We start from the raw sequence: 21579 nt of genomic DNA, 5'->3' as shown, positions 1-21579 counted from the left end.
TTGCATCATACTATCCAAATTTACAGCGGCAGAATGTTGCATCGTACTGTCCAAATTTGAAGCGACAGAATGTTGCAACATACCATCCAAATTTGCAGTGGTAGAACGTTGGATCGTACTGTTCATATTTGCAGCGGCAGAATGTTGCATCGTACTATCCAAGTTATGAGAGACAGAATGTTGCGATGTATTATCCAGATTATCAGAGGTAGAATGTTGCGACATACTATCCAAATTACCAGGGGCAGAATGTTGCATCGTACTATCTGAGTAATCAGAGGCAGAATGTTGTGTTGTACTATCCGAGTAATCAGAGGCAGAATGTTGTGTTGTACTATCCAAGTTATCAGAGACAGAATGTTGTGTTGTACTATCCAAGTTATCAGAGGCAGAATGTTGTGTTGTACTATCCATGTTATCAGAGGCAGAATGTTGTGTTGTACTATCTGGCGCAGTCTGGTCCTCGTACTGATGCTCATACCCGATGTTGGCAGCATCCAATCCTGGCTCCCCTTCCTCATCGTTCTCGTCTTGCTCCTGACTGGGATCTTTCTCCACCTCATCCACAGCGGCTTGGGGTTTGTCATCTGGAGGCTGGTCTCCACCACCACCTCCTCCGGCATTGCTGCCTCCACCTCCTCCAGCATCACCGCCTCCACCTCCAACGGCATTCTGTTCTCCATCACCAGGTGCAGGGGCTTCAGGTTGATTCTCTGCTCCTTGTTCTGCAGCAGGTGCACCCTCTCCCGAGTCGCTATCGTTCCCCTACGATGGTACATTTTGTATCACCGCACAATTCATGCAATTTGCATCTTAGAAAGTATGTGGACTTCCACTTGGTTAAAAAATACATAACAATAAAATTGGACCACTCCAAGCAGGAGCTTTGGGAAAAAGAAAAAACAACCATGAGTGGGGCCTAACTGCATCTTAAATGAGGATCCTCATCAAGTTCCATACACACCTACAAAAACTTTCACTTGCAAAACAAACTACAGTTAAACCTGAGTTATACGTATATCAAGGTGAAGAGGAAATTTTACGTTCACCCAAGAATTACTTTCAAATCAGTTTTAATATTTTTTTTCTTTTTTTCAACATAGCTGATGTACAACCTACACATATCCATGTCATTTTAAAGACAGGTTATTTCAGATCTTTACATTAATAACATAATTTGTACTTAAAATTATTTTAGTATATCAGGTTTGCAACATTATTAATGAATACACTGACAACAAAACATCACAGTAAGTGCAAAACTTTTTGTTTTAACATTAAGCAGAACTTTTCACTTTCAATTTCTTTTCACTTAAACAAGGAAACTCTTACAACATTATTGTCACTGTAAAAAATTACATGAATTATTTAGTGCCAAAAATAAATTAGAAAAATTATACCAGTGTTCTCTACAGTTCCTGGGAAGAGACCAAAGGCCGGTTGTATAAACCGTTTGATCTTAGATCAGAGACGAAATTGATCTCAGCTCACGCTGAACTCGGATTTTGTTGTTGTATAAACGTTAATCTGAGATCAATTCGCACTGAACTAGGATTAACTTTGACTGGAGACATTTCTCCCATCAAACTCTTTGATCTCAGTTCAAGTTGTTTTCTATTCGAAATACAAGAACAGCTGATTGTGAACATAGTATTATCTGTGTTGTTATGATAAATCATAAGAAAATACACAAAATACTAACCTAATACATCATTAGCTACAGTTGTCTGTATATAAACTATATTACACTTCTTTATAATGCAGTGAAACATAATTCTACAACATAACGTCTATGAATTGCTTACGATATTACATTATCTCATTCATGTTTTAAGATGTTTCATTACTGGGATATTCAGCATATTCTATGTACCGTTCAAGATAGAATGGCGTCAATATCCTCTGAGATAATGTTATTAACGTGGGTTTCAAAAAAAGGAACAACACTGTTTTCTACACCTAACCTTAAATATATGAACATTAGAACTTCAGTACTGTGATTATTCCGAAAACCGATCCAAGTACTTCTAAAGAAAATGTAATGTATTCAAACGTACTTCATTTGCCAGCTGGGTACTGCCCTGTTCGATTCGCGCTACGTATGAAACATGAGCTAGCCAGTGAAATGCTGAGTTGCTTCACTTTTTCCTGACAGCTAAGTATTTGCTCTGCTGTGCTCATAACAGCACTGTGGCCAAAATTATGATTTAAAACCTCTTTAATATCGCCTTATGTAACAGGTACCACAAAGGAAAAACGAACATGCGACGGTCTCTATGCGACAACAGTTTTATCCTGACGTGATATTAAAACATACAAAACCGAACGAGCAACTGGGCAACCGCCCCTTCCTAACACTAATCAATTCTTCATAGAATGAATTAAAGAAAGAGAACGGCCACAAAAGCCGTGAAAATGAAAGAGAGACTCGCTAGGCTTCGCAAATCTAATATCGTCGGGATCAGAAAAAAAAAAAAATGGGTTGACTGAGCGAAGTCGGAGATCCATTTTTTCTTTACCTGTGTTCGCTGCAAGAAAAGCATATGGAGAAATTCCAGTACATGCTGCAAATGTTGTTCATTTGCCGACAGTCACGGTCAGCTCAAATCATGGTGCAAGTATTATCCAACGGGCAAAGCTATTTCGCATTTCATTTGTTTTGCGGTGTTGCAACCTCCACTTTTATGAACTTCGATTACATTTGAACTACACATGCGTAAACCGAGTTCAGTTTTATACAACGCAACGAAGTCTTAATCTAAGTTCATTTTCAGATCTAGGTTCTAAATTGCTCTCCGGTCATGTCTTTATACAACCGGGCCCAAGAGAAAGACCTCGTGATGCTTGGGAAAAACCGATATTGAAGAACCTTGAAGTTAGAGATGTGAACTGGCGTCGCATATATGAGCAGCATCTGTGGATGGATAGGACAAACTGGAGGAGGCTCGTACACAACCGCACTTGGCTTGCTGGAGCGAAGAAATGATGATGATGATGACTCTACAGTATGCCAAAATATGAACAACTTTAAAAAAACAATAGGAATGTTAAAGATTCATTTTGAACTTGACCCTGGTTTAAAGAAAACAGACATTTTTTTTACAATTGGCATCGTATCACACCAACACAGATAGGTCTTACGGAGATGATGGGATAGGAAACAGATGTGGACTTAGTTAAGGAAGAGCCCCAGCATTTGGCTGGTGTGGAAAGGGCAAACCACGGAAGACCATCTTTAGGGCTGCCAACAGTGGGGTTCGAACTCACTATCTTCTGAATGTAAGCTCACAGCTCAGTCACTTTTCTAGCATTAAGTGTATACACCTCATAAGTGCATTAACAACTTTTAAACCTCAACTTTTTGCACTGATTAACATTTAACAACAACATGTTAAATGTTAACTGGTGACACTATTAACATGTTAAATGCTAAATACTGTTTCATTTAATATTGTGTCCACACTTAATTAACATGTTAAACTTGACATCCTTTGTTTATATACAGGTACTTCATCATATCAATTTGTGGTAATACATTTAGGTGGTGTCTAGTATTTTCAAACAAGGACAATGGACTCAGATGAAGAGGATTTGGCCTTTGTTATTGCCACTGTAGCTTTTTGTTATGATATAGATATACAGTTTTATTAGGCACAATTCCTCCCCTCATCCTGCTCATTGCTTCAAAAGCAAACCACTCTGAAGTATAAACTTCGTCCGGTCCCGCTCCCACTCACGCTCCCGACTTTCAACTTTTCTGAACTTTTTGCAATTCTCGACTGTACTGGGAGCGGACGGACGCTAGTTGGTTTTTTTTATGCACTCGCAAGAACAATTATAGATAATTTCGAGTTCCTGGAAACTGTTGGCTTTCTTCGCTTTATCTCTGTATTCGTTTGATGAGACATCCCACAAACAAGGCCTTTCAATTATATCATTAATTAAGTCCATAGTAATCTCCTTGCTCCTCTTCATTTCTGACTATAAATTTTAGTATAGTGCAGAAAGAATGACACACGTGCGCGTGCATGTGCGTACTGTATTTGTAGCTGATAACAAAGAGAATGAGTGTTGCAGAGTGTTGTAACTATAATCCTACTTCACGAGAAGCACGTCGCTTGCATCGTTTAGGTCATCTGTTGGCATGGAAACAGCACGGAAGTTGCTGAAGCTGTGCCGACATCTCTAAACAACGAACTGACTTGGAGTGGAAAACACGCCAACATGTTAAAAGTGTTAACCTCAACATTCTGAGTTAACATCCAAAGTCAATTGGAAGACACAATCACAATATACAAGTCAATTGTACCATGTTAAATTTAACATGTTGGTGTTAAATGTTAATCGGTGGAGACCGGCCTTGACACCTACACACATCCATTGCATATAACACATCACCAAATTTGGGTGCTTATTCAAGTCGTTTTCTCCGTCAATTCCCATGACCTTCGTTACACCATGGTACCATCCCCTCCGACATCTGGAGCAAAAGTGCCGCCACCAATAATGCCGACTCTAATGTATAACATTTCTAACTCCTGTGTGTTTTGATAAGAGGAAATGTATATGGCTGCAATATTACTTTAACTTTGTTACGAATAAATAAACTACATTGCATGAAAATTACACTGAGTGGCCAAAAGTCATGGGAAGACACTGACTGTGATGTTAATAACGAGTTGCTCCTCTGCGAGCCCTCAAAACGGCAACAACATGGCGAGGCATTGACTCTACAAGGGATCTGGATCCTCGCATCTTGCACTGCTACCCATAATTGGTCTTGTGTACTTGATGCGGGGTTCACGGAGCATACACCTGCATCCACAGCATCCCATTAATACTCTTATGGATTAAGATCGGGGAATCTGGAGGGCCAATCCATGGTCGTAACTCCACTGGAGTGCTCCTCCAACCACCTGCATGCCAACACAGAGTGGTGACACGGTGGATTGTCCTGTTGAAACATGGCATCTCCATCAGGGTACTCTAGGGTCAGAAAGGGATGCAAATGGTCTGAAAGAATGTCCACATAATGTGCACCTGTCAGCGCTCCCTGCAACCGGACAGTGGGGCCTAATTGCGACCATGTGAATGCCGCCCAGACCAGAACTGAGCCACCTCCTGCCTGGATACAACCTTGTTGACACACAGGATCCATGGCTTCATGGGGCATACGCCATACTCTCACGCGCCCATCAGCTCGATACAACTCGAACCGGGATTCAACGGACCATACCACACGTCGCCAATGTTCCATGGTTCATTGCCGATGTCTGCGGGCCTATGCACATAGCTGAGCTCTGTGTCGAGGTGTCAGCAAAGTGATACGAGTTGGTCGTCGGCTGGTGAAGCCTGTGCGGTGCAGTTGCCTCCTTACAGTCCAGGTAGAAATGGGTTCCTGACTCCCAACATTCAACTGGGCGGTGATCTGATTCACAGCAGCCCATCAAGCGCCCAGTACGGTTCTGTGGTGGCGATGTGATGTCCATTCGTTCAACACCAGTGGTCCTCCCGTGTGGTGGTTTACATGGGTGGTAACATTCTCTCTGTGATATTGAAGATCCACCCTTGACACTGTTGATCTCGGAAGTCCTAATTCGTATGTAAAATCCTATGCACCGTTGATCATCCAATGTTCAAGGTCGGTTAACTCGCAACATGTTGCCATCTTCACGACACTGGTGTTTGACAGACTGCTCTATGCCGCAGCTAGCTGCAACGCTCAAGGGTCGTACACGGCACATTTTCTAATCGGACACCCCTTCCTGTGACTTTTGGCCGCTCAGTGTAGTACATACAGTACTGAATTATGTATACAGTCAAAAGTGATTAAAATGTCCCTCTATAGCATGTTTCCCTGGTTATTACAGCATTATTCCAAAGTCCCAGCCCATGTCCTATTAAATACACACTAAAGAAACCTGAAAAGTACATTCCCGCTATAAGAAATTTAAATTAGCGTTCCCACCCACGTTGTATGCATGACGTGCCAGCGGCAACTGGCCTGGATAAGGATTTCGTAGAAGTTAACTTCATGGCCCCAAACTACATAACGCAGTAGTGTGTCGCACTACAGGAAGAGGAAGCACTGTGGTGGTTTGGACTGTGCAACAGTAGCTCATCCGATGTGTTGCGTGCTTAATTTTAGATTCGTACGAAAATTAGGCCTACTGTTCTTACGCATAGTGGTTTGCAAGACATTCAGTTATGGAGAAGAAGAAAGCTAGACAGTTTAGAAATGATAAAAAATTAAAGTTTATTGATAAATCCACGTATGAAACATATGCAAATCACACAAATGTTGGACTATTCTATGACGACTTAATTGTAAGCAACCGAAAGAAGGTTGAATGAAATGTGTATAACTCGGGTTTTTCCCAACACTGTTTTTCCTTGATGTTTTACTATGTTAGTGTTCTTAAAATGTATTATTTGTTTATTCATTTAATTAATTATAACTGTAAACACTTTTGTTGTTTTTATCATAATTATTTTTATATTCAAATCCAACTTTAAATTTAACAGCATATTTTTTTCATTTTTAGCACATTTTCTCTTTATGACTTTTTTCAGCCCCAACAAAATGTCCTAACCAGTTTCAAATTTAAATGGGTTATGTAAAAATTAGGTTTAATCAACATGTTTTTAAGTTTATTTTGCCGGACCTACAGAAATGTATGTATAAACGAGAATTACTCAGTACTGAGTTACATATAAAGGTTGTGGATAACATGCAAGACTATCTAAAGACATCAAACAATACGATGTCAGAAAACAAGCCAGAAGCTTGTCATAAAATGTTATGTATTTCATAACTATATCATTACTGAAATCAGTTATAAAAAGTATGAAATACACATGCACAATGAAAAATGGATACATAATAAGAGCCATCACCTTGGGACGTGGGGAATCCTTACCTTATGCTTGCTCCCGTTGGTATGCTGACTGAAGATGGGGCAGGCTCGGAAACGCCGGTAGCCGCAATGAAAGACTAGCTGCTCTTTAGATTTGATTGGCTGGTGAGTGATACAGCTGGGCTGCTTGAGCACCACGTTCAGCAGCGAGATCTTCTGCTCGTGAGGCAGCATCCCGTACAGCACTAAGGGGTGGTCGGGTCTCCGAGCCTGCACCAGGAACTGAGGTACACCCTTGATGTGTAGCTTCACGTACCAGCCAGGCTATAAGAGACAGTACATCCTGCAATATTTCAAATGATGCACACACAAAAAAATAAGGGATGAGCAAATCATAGACAGTTGCTGACCAGAGAGAAGTGGAAGCATAAATGGAAGTAGTAGTCCAGACAAGTTAAACACGAAAAGGTGGTCGTGCTTGCAAAAGGTCCGGTCGTTCTGAATTTTTTATATGCTGTTAGGACCTAAACCAACATTAAAAAACCAGATTTGCAGTTTCGAAAGTACTGTGCGAGCAGCGGTGTACCCAAAAAACATGAAATTTTCGGACTTTGCTCAATATCTCAGTGAAGGAGGGGTCTAACCGGTATAGTCACTATATGTACTTTTAAAGTAGACTAAATGTGCTACAATTTGAGACCAGGGCGAGCTCTATACAGTCATTGGTTCCCAAGATACAGTTCTTCAACATTAGGCAATTTTTTCCAAAAAGTGAATTTTTTTGAAATGGTCACTTATTTTGTGAAATATCTTCTAAAATACGCATCCCACGTCAATATTATATGAAATGAAGTTGTAGTAAATTTAATTAGCTTTTATTTGAGACCAGAGTGGTATCTGCAGGCCCAGCGATTCTCTCAAAAACGGCAAATAACCAAAAACAGTTGTAAATGGGTCTTGGGGGGAAATGCGAATAAACTGTTCTCACGTCTTTTTATGGTTTTATTTATTTTTTATTAGAACCTTCATTTGTACACTGTCCACAAGATGCTCCCTTTTGTCCATGCAGCTGGACATTTTTTGTACGCTAAGAGCGTGCACCTCTACCTTCAGGATATGATGGCTCTAGAAGATCGGATGGATAAAAGTGAATACAACATGTTCACAAAAGGATCATTCACCATTTGCCAGTCTGACAAGTTTTGGTCTGGGTTGTGCTCAGACCTAACAATTGAACAGAAGCTGATGCGATCCATGATGACAGTGTGCTGGCAAGGTGGACAACAGGAATGGTGTTTATGGTGAACATATGTGAAGAGCTTGAAAGTTTTTGCAGCATCTCATATCCTACTGGGGAGCAGCATGTAGACATAAGACCTTCTAGAATCGTCCGAGATAATAGTGATTTGGAAAAACTCAAAAAATGTTTCTTTGTTGCTATTTGCTTTTCGTCGCACTGACACAGATAGGTCTTATGGCGACGAAAAACTGGTTTGCTCTCCACCCTCCATTTTCCAAAACTGACAGTTTGCTTTCTATCAGTAGTGTTTTTCTGACAGGTCCTGAGGATTTAAAGGATGACTTCAAGTACGAGTTGGAACCGTTCCCGATGTCTCTGTTCGATGCGCAAGGACACAAAATCCACTCTGTATTATGCCTTCACTCCTCTTTCCAGACACATGCCGATAGATGCCAGCACTCACGTCATTTTAGATGGTAGCTACCTCTTGCACAAGGTCGTGCGGCAGTGGAAGAGCACAGTTCGAGCACTTTAGGCGCGTAATACCACCTACATCCGTAACCACTTTGGGAAGAACGTCTCTATCATTTTTGACAGCTACCCCGAAGATGCTATAAAAAAAAAAAAAAAAATTAAATAAATAAAAAACCACACAGCTGAACGACTCTGGCGCTACGCAGCTCATTCCAGCTACAAACAGACGTTCGATGAATCCACAGTAATTCAAATTGCTCAAGAGCATGTATTGGACAATGAGAACAACCAGAGATGCCTAATAACTCTTCTTTGTGATGCCTTTCAGAAGGAGGGAGTAGAAGTGGCTGTTGCCAAAGAAGATGAGGATCGAGAGATCATCATGATGGCGCTTTCAAAAAGAGCAGTAGCCGATCGGGGCATCATAGTTAGAGAAGACGTCGACCTGCTCGTTCTTTTCAACGGTTTAGGCGCTGAAGAGAAAAACGTCTGCACGAAGGGCGAAGCTGGTTGCTGTCACTACTCCACGACCTCCTACAACCACCAGGACTCCCAGCGATCAATAGGGACGGTACTATTCACCCACGTATTTACCGGGTACGATACCCCCTCAGCATCATTTGGCCAAGGAAAGACCAAAATCACAACACTCCTGAGCAAGAGTGAACCACTTGCTGAGCAAGTAGAGGTCTTCCTTCGGCTAGACTCCACCCCAGAAGCCGTGAGAGAAGCAGGCATCAAGTGCTTTTTGGCTCTATATGGGGGTGACATTGCAAGGGATACTTTGGATTTCCTGAGGTATAAGATGTTTGTCACTTCAACGAGCAGAAAGATTGGGCTACAATGCTTAGTCCTCTGCCAGTCATGCGGTGGCAAATTGTGCATTAACGTTCTGGATGTGGAGCTGAAATGCTCGGATGATGAAGATGACCCGACTACAGACTGGGCGCCTCCCCCAGCGTCCACCACAGCCATCGAGACACCACCTTCGTGCGAGCCCAAGCCTGGCCCATCTAAGAGTAAAGAAAGGCATGATTTGGCAACCAAAATACAATACCTACATGATTTATATTAGTTTTCTTTTTTGTGTAAATGTTATTTGTCCTTATAGTAGGTACAATGATGTTTGTACAAGCATTTTAGTATGTAGGTATATAAAACAAGGTTTGACAATGACGTAATTCCCGATAGGTATATTACCTTTTTCTTTTTTTTCATCAAAAAATTATTTAACAATAAAAAATGTAACTGATAAACAAAACAATAAAAAGACCTGAGAACATTTTATTTGCATTTCCCCCCCAAAACCACTTATGATAGTTTTTGGTTATCTGCCATTTTTGAGAGAACCGTTGGGCCTATAGGTACCAGTCTGGTCTCAAATGAAAGCTAACTACAACTTCACTTCATATAATGTTTGACGTGGGATGGGTATTTTAGAAGATATTTCACAAAATGTGTGACCATTCTGAAAAAAATTCACTTTTTGGAAAAAATTGCCTATTTTCGAAGAACTGTATCATGGGAACCAATGGCTGTATGGAGCTACCCCTAGTCTCAAATTGTAGCAAATTTAGTCTATTTTAAAAGTATATAGAGTGACGATACCGGTCAAACCCTTCCTTCACTGAGATATTGAGCAAAACCTTAAAAAAGTCCAAACATTTCATGGTTTTTTGGCTACACCGCCGCTCGCACAGCACTTTGGAAATTGCAAATCTGGTTTTTTAATACTGGTTTAGGTTCTAACAACATATAAAAAATTCAGAACGACCAGACCTTTTGCAAGCACGTATGTACATCTTGACTGGACTATAGGACAAATAATGAAAACAGAGAAATAACTTACAACAAGAAGAATATCTCAAGCAATGCAAAACTCAGACACTACCAGACTGATCTGCCCAGAGGCTTTATATGCAGCTGAATGTTTGAACCTGATAAAAACAGGATTGGTCAAGAAGCTGGCCTGAGGAAGATACCGGGACTTCAAAGAACAGAAAAGAACAGAGGATGTATCATACAGAATGAAAGAAAACAAAGAATTATATCTCAAGACGGAAAAAATCTCGCACACCATCTGGAAGAGGAGAGCCATGTTCTTCAGACATATCCACAGAATGAACCTGGGGAGACTGACCACTCAAGTAATGCCGTACTTTCTCGCGTAATTAATGGACTTTTTTGACAAAAATTATAGGCAAAAACTTTGGATGCATATATTATTCAAGGAATTCAGATATTTAAAAATTATTTACAATTCATTTACATTTAAAAGATACATCAAATATAATAAAACACAATGTTAAACTCATTTGCGGTTATTATCATTTGGCGTAAAATACTGGCGAGATTTTTTTCCTAAAGGTCAAATAGGGTACATCAAGTAAGTTTGAAGTAACGATGCTGGAAAATATTCTTTCGGTTATGAGCTGACAATTGAAATGATAACAATAAGTTAATTTATTAATTTGGCCACTGGATCAGTACAATAAATCTTGTCTTTGTTGAATTACATTGACATGTTAATTAAAATGGTACATGTTTCGCCTTACATACAGGCATCATCAACCATGGGTTTAACCTTGAAAACAAATCAGGCACCTGATTTATATATAAATAAAATAAAACTAATTTATAAAAAACCTTGAAGAGACTTGAAAAAAATTAACATAGGGTAAAGACTAGTACAATGTTGGTTTTAAAGATATTGCTATGAGTGAGAAGATGACAATTGGTGAAAGTATTTGCAATATTGACATTGGAAGACTACTGTCGTTAGTAAAATGAATAAAGCAACAGTTTGTTATAGACAAGCGGTAAAATTCGTGTTTGACCTGCGGTTCCTATTTGGGAGATCAAATATACCTTTACTTTATGCTCCTCAATCACAAAGCGATGAAAATGGTTGAAATCATTCGCCATTTCATACATACATACATTATCATTATAGACTGTTATGCCTTTCAGCGTTCAGTCTGCAAGCCTCTGAGAATTTACTAAACGTCGCCACAATCCTCGATTTGCAACTACTGTTTGGCCTCATTTAGTTCTATACCTCTTATCTTTAAATCGTTAGAAACTGAGTCTAACCATCGTCATCTTGGTCTCCCTCTACTTCTCTGACCCTCCATAACAGAGTCCATTATTCTCCTAGGTAACCTATCCTCCTCCATTCGCCTCACATGACCCCACCACCAAAGCCGGTTTATGCGTACAGCTTCATCCATCGAGTTCATTCCTAAATTAGCCTTTATCTCCTCATTCCGAGTACCCTCCTGTCATTGTTCCCACCTGTTTGTACCAGCAATCATTCTCGCTTATTTCATGTCTGTTACTTCTAACTTATAAATAAGATATCCTGAGTCCACCCAGCTTTCGCTCCCGTAAAGCAAAGTTGGTCTGAAAACAGAACGATGTAAAGATAGTTTTGTCTGGGAGCTGACTTCCTTCTTACAGAATACTGCTGATTGCAACTGCGAGCTCATTGCATTAGCTTTACGACACCTTGATTCAATCTCACTTACTATATTACCATCCTGGGAGAACACACAACCTAAATACTTGAAATTATCGACCTGTTCTAGCTTTGTATCACCAATCTGACATTCGATTCTGTTGAATTTCTTACCTACTGACATCAATTTAGTCTTCGAGAGGCTAATTTTCAAACCATACTCATTGCACCTATTTTCAAGTTCCAAGATATTAGACTGCAGGCTTTCGGCACAGTCTGCCATTAAAACCAAGTCGTCCGCATAGGCCAAACTGCTTACTACATTTCCACCTAACTGAATCCCTCCCTGCCATTTTATACCTTTCAGCAGATGATCCATGTAAACTACGAACAGCAAAGGTGAAAGATTACAGCCTTGTCTAACTCCTGTAAGTACCCTGAACCAAGAACTCATTCCACCATCAATTCTCACTGAAGCCCAATTGTCAACATAAATGCCTTTGATTGATTTTAATAATCTACCTTTAATTCCATAGTCCCCCAGTATGGCGAACATCTTTTCCCTTGGTACCCTGTCATATGCTTTCTTTATATCTACGAAACATAAACACAACTGCCTATTCCTCGTAGTATTTTTCAATTACCGGCGCATACTGAAAATCTGATCCTGACAGCCTCTCTGTGGTCTGAAACCACACTGGTTTTCATCCAACTTCCTCTCAACGACTGATCACACCCTCCCTTCCAGGATGCCAGTGAATACTTTGCCTGGTATACTAATCAATGAGATACCTCGATAGTTGTTGCAATCCTTCCTGTTCCCTTGCTTATAGATAGGTGCAATTACTGCTTTTGTCCAATCTGAAGGTACCTTACTAACACTCCATGCTAATTTTACTACTCTATGAAGCCATTTCATCCCTGCCTTCCCACTGTACTTCACCATTTCAGGTCTAATTTCATCTATTCCTGCTGCCTTATGACAATGGAGTTTATTTACTATCCTTTCCACTTCCTCAAGCATAATTTCACCAACATCATTTTCCTCCTCCCCATGAGCTTGGCTGTTTGCAACAGCACCATGATGATTTCCTTTTACATTGAGAAGATGTTCAAAATATTCCCTCCACCTCTCCAGTGATTCCCTGGGATCTATTATGAGTTCACCTGAATTACTCAAAACACTGTTCATTTCCTTTTTCCCTCCCTTCCTAAGATTCTTTATTACTGTCCAGAAAGGTTTCCCTGCTGCTTGACCTAGCATTTCCAGGTTATTACCAAAATCTTTCCATGACTTCTTTTTGGATTCAACAACTATTTGTTTCGCTCTGTTTCTTTCATCTACGTACCAATCCCTGTCTGTCTTGGCCCTTGGAGCCATTTCTGATAAGCCTTCTTTTTATGTTTACAGGCTGCTCTCACTTCATCATTCCACCAAGATGTTCGCCTTTTCCCATCTTTACACACAGTTGTTCATAGGCATTCCCTTGCTGTTTCTATTACAGAATCCCTGTATGCCACCCATTCACTTTCTATATCCTGAACCTGCTTACTGTCTACTGTTCGAAACTTCTCACTAATCATATCCATGTACTTCTGTCTAATTTCCTCGTCCTGGAGACTTTCTACCCTTATTCGTTTGCAGACAGAGATACTTAGTTCACTACAGATCAGATAGTGGTCTGTATCATCGAAAAATCCACAAAAAAACTCGTACATTCCTAACAGATTTCCTGAATTCAAAGTCTGTTAAGATATAGTCTATTATGGATCTGGTACCCCTAGCCTCCCATGTGTAGCGGTGAATAGCCTTATGCTTGAAGAATGTATTCGTAACAGCTAAACCCATACTAGCACGGAAGTCCAGCAAACGCTTCCCATTCCCATTAGCTTCCATATCTTCCCCACATTTACTAATCACCCTTTTGTATCCTTCAGTTCTATTCCCAACTCTCGCATTGAAATCGCCCATTAGCACTATTCTATCCTTGCTGTTGACCCTGATCATGATGTCACTCAATGCTTCATAAAACTTGTCAACTTCATCCTCATCTGCACCCTCACATGGTGAATACACGGACACAATTCTGGTCCTAATTCCTCCAACTGACAAGTCTACCCACATCATTCGCTCATTTACGTGCCTAACAGAAACTATGTTGCGTGCAATGGTATTCCTGATAAAGAGCCTTACCCCAGACTCTGCCCTTCCCTTTCTAACACCCGTCAAGTACACTTTATAATCTCCTATCTCTTCCTCATTATCTCCCCTTACCCGAATATCACTTACTCCTAGCACATCCAGATGCATCCTCTTTGCTGACTCAGCCAGTTCTACCTTCTTTCTTCCATAAGCCCCATTAATATTGATAGCTCCCCATCGAATTCCATTTCGTTCGCCAAGTTGTTTCCAAGGAGTCCCTCGCCTGTCAAATGGGAGTGGGACTCCATTACTCCCATAGGTCCGAGGCTTGCTTAAAGTGTTCTGAGCTCGGTAAATTCATGAAGCAGGATGCTGCCCTACTTGCACATAGTCCAAGTGAGGATCTCTCCTCTAACGGATTATGGACCACCGGTGAATTGTATACTCCTAGCCGCCTGAGCACAAGGAGGGCCACAACTCGGAATATGTCCGAGATGCCCACTCCCATTCCATAGCAACTGGTATCCCGACTCTCAGGACCACTTACTAGGCCACTCAGCCGTTGCTCACGGTTCACGAACTAGGACGTGACTACAGTAAATCCGAGACACTGATTCCACGTGCAGCGGCTATTTCTCATTCTTTAAAATACAGCATTTCGTGAGAAACGGCTTATCCAACATTGCGTAACAAATTCATATATTTAAGCAGATCCTCCTCTACTTGCGGAAACGTGACACTTTTTGGTTCGCGAAATGCTTTGTGAGACTTGGGGGTCGGTTGAAGTGCACTTCTCCGTTCCCGCGGTAGCGCACGTTGCATTTGGACACTGAATACTTGCGGCCTGCTGCCCTATTCCCATATGTTTCGGCATAACTGATCACCGTGAGTTTGTATGATGCAGTATTACTCGAATACTTGCTCACTGTGGACAAACAAACAATTTTCTGACTGCAGAATGTCCCATACCCGAAACACTCGTAAAATATGTTTGTCATAATCATCAATGTTCCAGTCCGACTCGTTGGCTGAACGGTCAGCGTACTGGCCTTCGGTTCAGAGGGTCCCGGGTTCGATTCCCGGCTGGGTCGGGGATTTTAACCTTAATTGGTTAATTCCAATGGCACGGGGGCTGGGTGTATGCGTTGTCTTCATCATCATTTCATCCTCATCACGACGCGCAGGTCGCCTACGGGAGTCAAATAGAAAGACCTGCACCTGGCGAGCCGAACCCGTCCTGGGATATCCCGGCACTAAAAGCCATACGACATTTCATTTCATCAATGTTCCACTCAGGTTGGGTATGGTTAACAAGCCTCCTCCACTCCTTTCTGTCGTTCCACTTTGCCTGCTCCATTACTTCCACTACATCCAATTTAGCTTCTCTAATGCCCTTTCAAGTCTGATCCATCCACCTTCTTCTCAGTCTTCCAACTGGTCTCTTTCCCTTAACTTAAAATACGTTTGTATCAGACTGGAATACAGCGTCACTAGTCTCTTCTGGGCTGATTCTTTCACCGAACTAGTGCAGTGGGATTTCCTGCCGACTAATAACAGCACGTTGCACTGTATTTGGAATCCCCACTTTTGCAATAGGAAGGCTGCTACTTGAGTAGTTGACATCTTTATTTCAAAACACACGTGATGGATGTTCGAAGAAATGGTTGCGTCAAATAGGTGAACATTTCTTTTTCTCCATCATGGACCCATAAATATTGGGATGTGTGAATTATGCAAGGGCGTTAATTATGCGAGAAAATACGGTAAAATTTTTTGAGATCAGGAAAACTACAATGCGCTGGTATCAGGAGGTGAAGAACGACCTGGAATAAAAGGGAATACAAGGAACAGAAAGCAGCAGTGGGGATGCTTACAAGTCGAGGATCAAGGCCACGAAGAGGTTTCAAGAAAAAGTTAGATCCCGTATCCAAGCGCCATGGACGAAAGAAAGGAGTTTGCAGATTGAAATGATGAAGTACTGGACGAGGATTAGAGCCCAGAAACAGATGAAGCTGAATTCGAATTAACATGGTCCATAGTCGGCCAAAAAGAAAGAATAATAATAAGAGAGAAGAAAATATTAGTATGGAAGAAAAATAAAAACTCCAATATAAACTGAAAAAACACACCCAGAACTGAGGCAGAGAGTGGAATGGGACATGTTCAAGAAGGTATTGTAAGCTGCACAGAGAGCGCTTGTGGCAAAATAGCTGAAAGAGTGAAAGATAAGGAGAGCCCATGCTGGAGTGAGAGGGTAGAGGAAGCAATGAACAATAAAAAAGGCATGGCAATTACAGAATACGGATAAAATGGAAGAAAGTAGAATGCAGTATCAGAAAATGTAAAGAAGGTGCAAAAAAGTTGTAAGCGAAGAAATGCTGGGAAGGATATACACGAGAGTTGGAAGAGGATGTGTATAGCAGATCCTATATGGACTTGTAAGAAGGAAGAGCCTACACAAAGCAGATGAAAGGGAAAGAAGGAGAGAATGTTTTTCTTCAATTTGCTTTACGTCACACCAACACGGATAGACTTTATAGCGACGATGGGATAGGACAGGGCAAGGAGTGGGAAGGAAGTGGCTGTGGCCTTAATTAAGGTACAGCCCCAGCATTTGCCTGGTGTGAAAATGCGAAACTGCAGAAAACCATCTTCAGGCCTGCCGACAGTGGGGTTTGAACCCACAATCCCCTGATTGCAAGCTGACAGCTACGTGACCCAAACCATGCGGCCACTCACTCGATAAAGGAGAGATAATAACACATAAGAGGAGATAAGGAAATGATGGAAGGATCACTTTGATGAACTTCTGAATGTGAGAAGGGGTGTAGAAGCAAAGCCAGAGACAGAGTATGAGAGTGAAATCATACTGGAAGAAGTGGAAATGCTGTCAAATGAATGAAAGCAGCAGGACATGTTGGTCTACAATGGCTGTATAGGCTATTTAGATGTACAGTAAAACCTTGTTAATTCGATGTCGTAGGAACGCAAAAAACGGACTTCGAATTACGTGATTTTGAATGAACCGCCAACACGTACTTCCGAAATGCCAACCCTTGCAGCGTCACAGTATATTCTAAGACCCGTTACTGCATGCAATTAAACTTGATTCACAGTTTAAAGCTCTCAAATGCCATGTGAAAAAAACTATTTCCAAAATGCATCCAACAAGATGCATTTACAGTATTCAAATAATGCACTTGGATAACTCACCAGCAAACATAACTTCACACAATGAAATCAAAAGAAAGAAAACATGATTCAAAGATGGGGAGAAATCTATACTGGCTCCCCTGTGCAAGCGCTTTATTCATTGGATTACTGTACTGTACGCATTTTAGATGCTTTGTGCTTGCACAGAAAGTACCCAATGACCTTAAAATATCGCGGCTTATCGAACTTTCCTATGATGAGGGGAGAAAGTCTCTCGCTTCCGTCCACATTACAACGGTACAGTGACTATACACTGACTTAGCAAATGTCATGAGATAGTCACCTAATAGCGTGTGGGGCCTCCTCGGGCCCTGCGAACTGCAGTGAGACGCCGTGGAAGTGAGTCGACAAGTCCCTGGTAGTCCTCTGGACAAAGCTGACACAATCATTTGCAGAGTGGCCGCCAATGCTGGTCTGTTCGTGGGTGCAGGATCCATGGCACGGAGCCTGCGTTCCAGAACATCCCAGATATGCTTGATAAGGTTCATATCGGGGCTCCTGGGTGGCCATGGCAGTCGTTGGACCTCCGCTGCATGTTCCTGGAACCATTCCCGGGCGACATGTCAATGCGTTATCATCTTGAAACACTGCAGAACCGTCTGGGCGCTGGAAGGCCAAAAATGGGTGGATATGGTCTCCGAGCAGCTCAACATATCGCGTACCTTTCAAAGTCTCTTCTAGGACAACTAGGGTTCCCATTCCATACCAGGAAAATGCAACCCAGACTATAACAGAGCACCAGCGCCCTGGACCGCACCTTCAAGACAGGTGGGATCCATCGCTTCATGTGGTCTGCGCCATACACGGTGCCTCCCATCCGCATGGTGCAGTTGAAATCGTGATTCGTCTGACCATATCACGTTACGCCATTGTTCCAGTGTCCATCACTGGTGACTGGCGACAAATGCGCATTGTTGTGCCCAATGACGTTGGGTTAACAGTGGCACCCGTGTGCGGAGCCGGCTCCCATATCCCACAGAACCCATGTTCCTACGGATTGTCCACTGGGAGACGTGTCTAGCACAGCCTGCGTTGAATTGAGCCATGATTTGTTGCATGGTTGCCCGTCTGTCACTACTGACAATCTGTCTCAGATGTCGCCGGTCACGGTCATCGAGGGTGGCTGGACGGCCGGTCGTTTGTCTGTTGTGGACAGTGACAGCCGCATTCAACCATTCACGATACACGCTGGAAACGGTTGATCGTGTGAAGCCGAATTCGTGCACCACTTCCGAAATCGCACTTCCCATCCGTTGGGCACCGACCACCATACCCCGAACGAACAGTGTCAGCTCACGACGACGTTCCATGTTACACTTGTCACATGCACAGCCACTTATCACAAGGTCTCCTATACAACTGCCGCTGGCGCAGGGGGCGCACCAGTGCTCCGCTATCCCATGACATTTGCTCAGTCAGTGTACTTGTACGATTTCCCGCCATGGCACTACTAAGACGTAGTAATGCACACAATCACCTTGATTCTCAGTTTAAACTTTTCAAATGCCATGGAAAAAACTATTTCAGAAATATATCCAACAAGGTGCATTTACATTATTCAAATAAAGCACTTGTATAAAAGTAAGAAGAAGCTCAGAGAATTGCGCACTGTTTTCTTTTGAGTGATTTGCATTTTACTTCTTCTAAGTTTTACAGTACCTACCCCCATTTCATTTTTATATCGCCTCTTCTACTGATCCTATGCATTGTTTTTCGTCTTAATCGGCTGATGATGACCTGGACTAGGGTCGAAACCGGTACCATTTCTACCAATTATTAAATGGGAATGTAATTCACTACATTTCTTATTCTTTTGTATTGAATAGGTTGAATCTCTTTATCAATTATTTCAATTTTAACTGTAATATTCTTCAATACGGAACAATGAAATTTTTAACTTTAAATTAACAATCGTTATCGGACACGTTATTTACGCATTTATTACGAAAATATGTTCTCTTTCATTTCAAATTTTCTTTACGGAACAGCTGTCGACGGATATTACTAATTGACTCTGACATCGCCTTCGAATATCGATGAGAGAAATAGCTAGTGCACACAGTGAGGAAACGATGCCGAAGGTAATCGATCGCATGCAATATCATTGCTGGGGTGCATAAATATCAGTAACGGAAAAAAATGGGTGCGCTTATTCACTCGTAATAAAGGATGCGCCAGTGATAGGATTCTTGCTGTAACCAAAGGACGATACACAGTTTAATATAGGAATTTTGAAGGGACAGAAAAAAGTCGTCGCTATAACGGAGTTCTCGTTATATGCTGTACTCGCTATAGCGGACTTCTACTGTATATGATGATGACATTCCTCGATTTAGAAGAGGCTTAGAATAGTGTACCTAGAGGAAAGGTATGGAAAGTAATGTAATAGAATGGATTTGGGAAACAAATGATAGAATATCTGCAAGCAATATACAAAAATAGTTGAAGCAGAGTCCAGACACAATTGGGGAAAACAGAGTGGTTTTGGAATGACACTGGACTATGACAAGGAAGTGTGCTGTCATCACCGTTGTTCATAATGGTTATCGACATAACAGTGAAAGAGACAAAGGTAAAAAAAATGAGGACAGGGAGCTGAAGGAAATGCTGTTTGCAGATGATATTGTGGTGTGGAGAGCAAACAGAGAGGAAGTACAAGGGCAAATCGACATGTCGGGTGAGATTACTGAAAATTATGGAATGAAAATCTAGAGTGGAAAAGAGTAAGACAATGGTGTTGACTAGAGAACAAAGGGAAGGAAGAGGAATTATAAAAATAAGGGAACAAAACCTTGAAATTGTGGACAGCTTCAAGTACTCAGCAAGCACAGATTGCAGGGCTGGACATAGTGATCAGTAAAAGGATTCATCAGGCAAATGCACTCTACCAGAGTAGGAGAAACCTGGTGTGGAGGAAGTACCAATGAAATGTAAAGAGGTGACGTGTAAGATGTACTACTGCCCAATGCTGACATATGGAGCAGAAATCTGGACATTGACAAAATAGTCAGGAGAATAAAATCCTGGCCAGTGAATTCTTTTTTTACAAGTTGCTTTACATCGCACCAACACAGATAGGTCTTATGGCGATGATGGGATAGGAAAGGGCTAGGAGTGGGAAGGAAGCAGCCGTGACCTTAATTAAGGTACAGCCCAGCACTTGCCTGGTGTGAAAATGGGAAACCTCGGAAAACCATCTTCAGGGCTGCCGACAGTGGGGTTCGAATTCACTATCTCCCGATTTCTGGATACTGGCCACACTTATGAGACTGTAGTAAAGAAAGAAAACTGGGCGAGTTGGCCGTGCGCGTAGAGGCGCGCGGCTATGAGCTTGCACCCGGGAGATAGTAGGTTCGAATCCCACTATCGGCAGCCCTGAAGATGGTTTTCCGTGGTTTCCCATTTTCACACCAGGCAAATGCTGGGGCTGTACCTTAATTAAGGCCACAGCCGCTTCCTTCCAACTCCTAAGCCTTTCCTATCCCATCGTTGCCATAAGACCTATCTGTGTCGGTGTGACGTAAAACCCCTAGGAAAAAGAAAAAAAGAAAGAAAGAAAAGAATAATATATGAGGATGTCAGGAAGGAAATCGGAGTGGAAAAGCTTTTCGACAGAATGGAGAGGGATGAACTTAAATGGTTTGGACATGTTAGGAGAATGGAAGAGGGAAGGGTGCAGAAGGAAGAATGGAGACCCAAATAGAAGGAAGGAGGGCAAAAGGGAAACCCAGAGTAAGGAGGCTGAAAATGATCAAGAATAGTATAATTAGAAGAAATATAGATTAGAACACAGTTAAGGAAGAACAATGCCAGTCGGACAGAGGAAGATGCAAAAGTGTCTAAACATCCCAACCTGACGGGAGCTGGACGAGGAACTGGATGATATACGATGTACTCCAAAATTGAATGACATGTAAATTTGTTTTAACCCTAGAACTGCTGCAGGTTTTTCTGTCAAATGCTGCAGTTATTTTTCTCAACATACACCATGAAAATCAAATCATGCCTGTAATCACATATTAATCATAATAAATCCATATTATATGCCAATAGAAAGCTAAAAGACTGATCTAAATGAAGATAATACAAATAAAGAAAAATATTGCCACGATTTCTAACTATCGTAAAACGCAATTAAAATTTTTTTTAGACAAAGGAACTGTTGAAATATTTTGCTCAAATAAAGGAATTTGTG

General features: G+C 41.5%; 1 protein-coding gene across 1 annotated transcript in view; it reads right to left on the bottom strand.

Moving 5' to 3' along the window:
• Window positions 1–21579, bottom strand: part of Tsr1 (Tsr1 ribosome assembly factor) — a 192001-nt gene that overhangs the window by 84850 nt on the left and 85572 nt on the right. Inside the window, exon 9 of the mRNA XM_067136020.2 lies at window positions 6921–7181. Coding sequence (XP_066992121.2) covers window positions 6921–7181 — 261 coding nt within the window. The remainder of the gene's footprint in view (window positions 1–6920; window positions 7182–21579) is intronic.

The sequence above is a fragment of the Anabrus simplex genome, chromosome 1, assembly GCF_040414725.1.
Source record: "Anabrus simplex isolate iqAnaSimp1 chromosome 1, ASM4041472v1, whole genome shotgun sequence".
Classification (NCBI taxonomy): domain Eukaryota; kingdom Metazoa; phylum Arthropoda; class Insecta; order Orthoptera; family Tettigoniidae; genus Anabrus; species Anabrus simplex.
Note: the sequence above shows the minus strand (reverse complement) of the source record. Positions and strands in the feature narration are given on the sequence as shown.